Here is a 7693-nt window from a genome sequence, read left to right on the forward strand (position 1 = left end):
GAATAGAAACAAAGGAATTTCTGACAGATGGATATCCAAGTAAGTCAAAATTAAATATAACTCTAAGCAAGAACTCCCAAAGCTTTTATGGTTTTCCCCACAATTTGTGCAATGCTTTTGGAGAAAATACTAATTTCTTTACCTCATAAATGAGGATGCCCTTCTTTACTAGCACGCTAAGCAGGCGTTTTTTTCCCTACTTTTTGGCTAATACAGCGCTACCCCAAATGGCAATCAAGACTGAAAGTTTGCCAAGTATGTTCAGGCAATAAATCTAAGATGAGGAAATAATAGATACAGAAACTCACCTATAGAATTCTATACTATCTTTGTAAATTTCCTGTATATCCACATCTATTCTAATGTTTATGAACTCTCATCTGTGAAAACTGAATGTAGCTAAAGATAGCTGAATATATTGTAAATAGGAGTGGAATTGTAATTATAGGAATTGTAATTATATTGTAAATATAGGAAGTAGAATTCAATTTTTTTTTTAAAGTAGAGGCCTTGTATACATAACGATATAAACCTGACCTTTGCAGAAGCCATGAAAGTCACAAAAGGATTCTAAGTAGGAGCAATGTGTCTAGTTCACATTTTAAAAGATTGCTGTGGTACAGTGTGGAAGATGGGATAGGACAGTTGAGATAGGACCACAGTAGTACAAAGGAGCAAAGGACAAGTGATGGGGTCTGGCATAGACATAGTGGGAATAAACAGAAACAGAAATAAACTCCTTTGGAAATGGAATTGGAGGCTTCTCACATTCTGCTCTTGATAAGGTTGGTTCTCTTCCAAACTGGTCATTCAGTAACTTTTATCTTCTCATGTTGTTAGTGTAAAAGGATAACCATCCGGTTCCCAGAAGCACCCCTACCCCACAGACACAAGTATGAAATATTTTTAAAATATTTTATTTCATGGATGACAATCTTCACCTTCTCACCCAACATGTATACATCTTGTCTTCATCACATTTGGGGGTAGGGGAGGCTCACTATCTATTCCAGGATGGTCTTCAACACTATGTAGCCCAGGCCAGCCTCAAATTTGTGGTAGTCCCCCATTTCAAAAAGAACATATGTTGACACCATCCCACTGAGACATTTGACTCACACACAGAAGAAACTAGAGGGGCCCATTCCACTTACCAAGCTATCAAAACAGTACTTTCATTACTTCTGCTCAGTCGGCTTAGAATTGTTTTTTAACATTTTGTTATTTGCAATGTAATAGAAAAGTAAATTACTGAGTTTCAAAAGATAAAACACTACAGAAACCACATTTGTTTTGTTTTCCTTTTTTAATTTAGACTCTTGTTAATAACATTAGCATTGCTAATAAAAAAAACCCAACCATTTACACAGTAACTCAAAAACCAGCCATTTAAGAAAATAATAATCAACCACTGCCAGAGAAAATAGGTCCTCTCATTCAATTCTACTGATAAGCGCAGGTTTATCCTGAACTTTGAGAGAGTGTCTGTCTTGAATGGATGCTGAAGCGTTCAAGTAACAAGAAAGGAGTTGCAAGTGTGAATTTCTGGCAGATATTGCCTCAAAGAAGGTCCAGGAGTATCCACAGTCTTTGAGTTTATTCAACATTGGGATGTTCCTGGGGTGACCAGCAAAGTTTCCTTTTGAGGAATTTTGACATTTCATCAGCCTCAGGATTCAGTTGCTATAAAACATTCTTCCACATTTAAGAGGGCTTTATGTTACAAAATTCAGTTTTTCACCGCTTTTCCAGCTTCTTATACTTGGCTTCTGCATGGGGAAAAGAAAAGCATTATGTCTTTTAACACTGACTCTCACAGACACTTTCAGTATTTCCAAACAAGTTCAGATATGCATATTATATTTCTAAAAATCTTTTAGCTTCATTGCATCACCTGCCCAAACATACACATCACTGATCTACACAACCTGAAATTAAAGAGCCAAATGTACAAACCCAGAACCAAAACAAGGTCACTAAGTTCTAACTATGTCAATATTGTACCTGCTTGAAAAGCTTCCCCAGAACTGAACATATCTCCTGGTACTTGACCCACCTGGAGTCTTACTAAACACCAGAAACTCCTTGGCAATCCCAGGTGCCTTCTGAAATCAGCCTGGAATACTCAGGATGCATAGATGTATGTTTCCCCTTTTATGCTCTTATCCTTACATCTCACTCCAGGAAAGTAACTTGGAAAGATATAGAGATTTTAAAAAGTTATCATATAAACTTGCTGTGACAGATTTTTTTTTTCCCTTTCAAACTTCAAAAGTACACAGTGGCCCAGCACTCGGGAGGCTGAAGCAGGAGTATTGCTGCAAGCTTGAGGCCAGCCTAGGCTAGATAGTGAGTTCAAGGCCAGGCTGTACTACATAGCAAGACCCTGTCTCAAAAAAGAAAAAAGCATACAGTGGGATGTCTTCTACATGGTAAGATTCACAGTAAACATGTAGTAAATGTAATTGCAGTCAAAGAAACTGACTGTTTCTCACTATGGATATTAAAATTTAGCCTGCTGGGGGCTGGGGATTTAGCTCAGTGGCACAGCGCCTGCCTGGCAAGTGCAAGGTCGTGAGTTCGATTCCTGGTACCGGAAAAAAAAAAAAAATTTAGCCTGCTACAAACCACTTGAAGAAGTCACCAGCTGTCAATGATGAAAATAAAATAATGTGTATAGGATAAAAACAAATTCATTAATTTTCACCAGGAATATAGCATCCACAACAGCTAGCAACACTAAAAAGTATTAGTTTTTTTCTTAAAGTAAAAAAGTAACCCTTCAAAAACAAAATCTTTGTTTGACTATTCCACTTTAAAGACATATATATCTACCTTATTAAAAATGATTCAGTATACTGAATCACAACTAAAAGCTTGAGCATTGTCATCAAACAGTCCTGACTTGGAATATGGCTCTTCCATGTGTTTTACTGGCTTTGTGTCCTTAAGGAAGTTACTTAGCCTCTTAAACCACATTTTCTTTCCCTATAGTATGGGAATAAAAATATTATGTACTTAACTCACAAATTACTAGGAGAATAAAAAACATAACACAGGCAAAACACTACTGCCCAGTAGGTCATTAAGTATTTGGGAAATGTCATTTTTAATAATAAGTATTTATTAGATTTTAATAGATCAATATGTGCACACAACAAATGCTACATTAGTTAAGGACATCACTGGCAAGATGGACTCTATGAAATCAAAATAGAAAAATGGTTACCCAGTTTTTTTGAATATGCATCCAGCTTGTAGGCTGCCTGTTCAAGAGCTGCTACCTGCTCCTCAATTACGTTGATCTGATCGAGGTAAGGCTGTAATCCAGCGTCTTTAAAGACAAACCACATGTTTATATATTTTCAACAAGAAGTATAAAAAAAAGAGCAGAAAGTAAGAATGTTAATGTCTCTTCAGCTATGACTCAAACAGACTAGGTAGAGTGACATGATTTTCATCGTTAGCAGGGCGGATGACTTCTTAGATGACAATAACTCACAACTGGGCACAACTGTGACCTAGTCAAAGAAAGCTACTAATTTTCTTCTTTTCAAAATTTCTTGTTCCTCAGCCTTTCTTGACTGATTCACTTTCTTGGGTACTGCCATACTGAGGGAGGATGGGCCAGTGCTGTGATGGCGAACCTTTTAGAGCTTTCAGTGATACAATCAGCCTGCTGCGGCATGTGTGCCATAAGTTTGCCACTGCTCTTGTAACAAGAAACACAAATATAAATCAGTGGAAAAATAAATCCAACTATGGTCTAGATTAGCCTTTTCCATCTATAGATTTTGTTTTTCTGTTTATAGAGCAGTCCTTAATGGAACTGATTGTCAATCAGTTTACTAGAATCTAGTTACCCCTCTTCTTCCACCCCTTCCAGGACTAAACTGATAAAATCAAGATTTGGAGGCAGAAAAAAACATACTACAATGCTAATCTTCAGAAGGAAAGAAATTCACCTTGATTTTGTAATTCATTTTTAGCAAAGGTGTCCCCAGGAGACAGGGTGCCATGTTCCCTCCTCTTTTCTTTGGCTCCAAGCACAAAAGAACATTTAATACAAACACCTTTAATTATAAAAACTATTACTTACACTTCTGGTTTAAGTCCTTTAAGTTTCTACTAATGTTTATAGCAATATCTTTCATTTCAAGATACTTCAAGCTGGTTAATTTATTCATGTTTTCCAGGAGCTTATAGTCTTCACTGGTGGCTTTAAAACAAACAGAAGATATGATGCCCTTGAGATGTGTCTTAGATCATTGGAATGTGGAGTATTAGGTCAAGCAGTAGTTCAAGGCAGGACAAAGACAACTCCTCCTCTTGTGCTCTTGATCCCAAACCTTTTGCCTCTTCAGACCTCTCTTTCACTTGCCTTTCCAACCTGTCTCTCCATGCTGGCATATTTCCCTCCAACTAGAAATATATTTAGGGTTCCTCCAGCTCCAAAGCACTCCCTTTACGCATTACACCTACATCATTTGCTCAATAAGGCCCAGGATCTTCACTGCTAGACACTTTTAAATAGTAGCTGACACTGCCATCTGTTTCTTACCATTCATTCTTGTAAACCATTGTCTGTTCTCTGCCCCAACCACCCAGAAAAATTACTAGTTTTAAGGTCATTAATGCACCAAACCTATGGCATTTTTTAAAAGCTTATTCTCCTGTACCTTTTCATTCTCTTGGGGAAATCCTCATTTCCCTTGGCTGCTATAGTATTTGGGGGTAGGCAGAGGGTCTCTCTATACAGCTCAGGCTGCCCTTGAACTCTCACTATGTATCCCATACAGGCCTTGAAATCGTGGCAATTCTCCCACCTCAGCCTCCTGAGTGCTGGGGTTACAGGCATGCACCACCATGCCTAGCAGCTGCTATATTATTATACTACACTTCTTTTTCCATCTCTTTCTGACTGTTCTTCTTAGGTTTCCTTTTTTTGTCTTTTTTTTAATTTTAAAAATTAAAAAACTGCAAAACAACAATGAAGACAAAATCTTCTTAGGTGTCTATGCCAGATCCTTTCTCAACCAACCCCTTTAACCATTAGCTCTCAACTTCTCAGCTGTGACACATAACTGATATTTACATCCCCCAAACATTCCCAAGCTTATGCTAGCTTCTTCTCCATTAAAGCATTTTTGCATGTAAGAATGACAATAATGGGGAAATAATTTGCTTTAAGTTAATTTTGTAAGAAATAAGTCCTTAGGGATTCTTGGTCTAATACACAGTTAAAAACAAATTAATTGGCCCATACAGATATCCTCTAAGACTTTAGGTCCTAATGAGGCCTACTCTAAGCTGTTCCCTGGTAATATCCTGTACAGCTTCTACTCTCCTACCACTATGCTGGTGACCCACAAATTGCTCTCTCCTGCTCTGATCAGGCTCTGAGTTCTGGACTCACATGTGCCACTCATCTGAGTGTTCTAATAATATCTACAAGCAGCCAAACCTCAAAACACTATTTTCACAGTAAACATCGTTTCTCCAGCTTCCCTATTTTGTTGATGGTATCACCCAGGCCTAAACCTCAGAAGTACCTTAAGTTGCTCAATATACACTTCAACAAGTCCTACAAAGTTTACTTCTGTAACATTCTTGGACCCACTCTCTTTCCATTCCTTTTCTCATAATTTTACCTCAGACCATCACTGCTTTTCATCTAAACTACTGATCATTTATCTCTGGTCTCTCTCCTCTGTATCTGTACTTTCACTGTTATAAAGTTCTGGTCTCTCTGAAACAAGGAAGAAGTCAGCAAAGATAGAAACATGCAAGATAATGTAAATAAGTGAAGCAAATCAAATGTTTGCATATTAAACATATATAAGAAAATTATTCACTTCCACAAGTGCTCTCTCCCTCTTAGTCTATCACTTCCTTTACCAATTCTGATAAAGACACTGGTACAGTGTCTGTCCTGGTACATGAAACCATGTCTGTACTACAACTAGTAAAATTAACAGTAAGGGAATAGGGATAAATGATAACAAACAATAGGTTTTAGTAAAGGGAAGAAAATAGGGAGTAGTGGGGACAAAGTGAATCATACTAGTCATTTTAGAGAAGTCATCTGCTCAACTCTAGTTAAATACAACTGCACACAAATGGGTCATTAGTATTACCAAATCTTTGGATTTTTAGAGTAGTCAAAAATCTAGATTTTGTTACTTGGTTTCTCTTGCTCAAAAATAAACAAATAACCACACTGATAAATCAGAAACTCACAACCTCCAAAAGCTCCAAGGCTTTTTTCATAAATTTGGTTCACAATTTTAGTTCACAGCGATTTCCCGGGGAAGTGAAACGACACAATAAATGCTTACGAGAGGCCACACTAAACCAGACCACTTTCTGACTCTTCTCCACACAGAGGCCATATGTCCACCTGGAAATACAAACTGGGTAAACTGGAAACTAACCATGTCCCGAAGAGTAGCTCACCAAATCCTCACGTCAACCTAAATCTGCAGGTCACTCCCCCATTCCCCGATTTCATTTCTCTTCATCCCAGAAAACACATCTGATTTAGCCAAATAAACTCCTTGTTTACTGCACCCCGACCAATAATTGTAACATTTCCTCCCTCTTCACCATTTGTTCTCTTCACAGCCCTGCTCAAAATACAACTGCCCCAAGAAGTACTTCTTGGTTAATATTGCCAGGTATTAAATTCATGTTCTTTGTCCCTTTCTCCCTGTCCGCCTGTCTCCCTTTCCCATCCCTTCCCTCCCTCCATCTCTCTTTGCTGCATACGTGCCTGCAGAGTTGTATCAAGTACATATTCTTGCCTGTTTCTGAAAGTGGTTCGTGTCTTTGCACATGGTGTCTGAACTTCATTCCAGGGAAGGAATGAAGCTCCTCCCATTCACCACCTCTCCACCTTCTCACCAGCAAGTTGGGTACCGGAGGGAGCTGCGGCCCGACGCTGCTAAAGCACCTCCTTGGCGAGCACACTACCTGAACGAACCCAGAGCGCGCCTCACCCGTCAGTTCCCCAGTCAGGTACGTGGCCATTTTGGAGAACATGTCCCGGCAGAGCTCAGTGATGTCAGCCTCGGCGGGCTCCTTTGCTTCCTCGGCTGTCTCCACGGCGGCATCGTCTGGGCCAAGGGAGAACGGGTAAGTGATCTGCCCTACACCCGGTCCAGTCCAGCCAAAGCAGCCTCTTTCTACAGCCCTCTCGACCCGTCTTCAATTCGATCAAGTACGCGCCACTCTCCATCCGCCAGAATTTGAAGCCCCTCACTTCGTCTTTGCCCACCCGACACGCCAACTTTGCTCCCTTGCACAGACTGCTCGTTCAGACCCCATCCTCCAGCCAAACCACCTCAGTCGCCTTGATAGGACAGACAGACGTGCCCCTCCTCTCAGCCCGCTCCCGCCAACCACACACACGACCCCGCTGTCCTGGATCCCTGCCCGGAGCCCCAGGTCTCCCACCGGATGCGTCATCTCCAGGCACGCGGGTACGGTACCTCTAGCCGGCTCCTCCCGTCGCAGCGCAGGGACGCCCTCAGCTGCCGCCGCCATGCCCAGCCCTGAGCTGCTTCCGGGTCTGGGATTCTGCGCGTGCGCACAGAGTCTGCGCCCTGGACTGCGCGCTGAACGTGACCCGGCCGTAGTGCCCCGGCCTCCTTGTCGGTGCTGCAGTGTCGTGATCCTAAGGGTCTCGCCACAG

At 40.7% G+C, this 7693-nt stretch overlaps 1 protein-coding gene across 3 annotated transcripts; it reads right to left on the reverse strand.

Annotated features, from left to right (window-relative positions):
• Positions 1-1287: 1287 nt before the first annotated feature.
• Positions 1288-7600, reverse strand: Bloc1s2 (biogenesis of lysosomal organelles complex-1, subunit 2). Of its 3 annotated transcripts, XR_264384.2 has the most exons (6): positions 7491-7600; positions 6999-7115; positions 4100-4219; positions 3230-3334; positions 2057-2192; positions 1288-1769 (listed from the first exon to the last, which is right to left on the reverse strand). XR_264384.2 is itself a non-coding variant. In XM_005407689.2 (5 exons), the coding sequence occupies exons 1-5, from the start codon at positions 7543-7545 to the stop codon at positions 1738-1740; spliced, it is 429 nt and encodes a 142-aa protein (XP_005407746.1). In that variant the 5' UTR covers positions 7546-7600; the 3' UTR covers positions 1288-1737. The 3 variants fall into 3 exon arrangements, 2 of the variants coding, with proteins under 2 accessions (XP_005407746.1, XP_005407747.1); XM_005407689.2 differs by lacking the exon at positions 2057-2192; XM_005407690.2 differs by lacking the exon at positions 2057-2192 and having other exon boundaries at positions 7456-7529.
• Between the last annotated feature and the right edge of the window lie 93 nt (positions 7601-7693).

Source organism: Chinchilla lanigera, unplaced genomic scaffold, assembly GCF_000276665.1.
Source record: "Chinchilla lanigera isolate Chin_1 unplaced genomic scaffold, ChiLan1.0 scaffold00106, whole genome shotgun sequence".
Taxonomy (NCBI): Eukaryota; Metazoa; Chordata; class Mammalia; order Rodentia; family Chinchillidae; genus Chinchilla; species Chinchilla lanigera.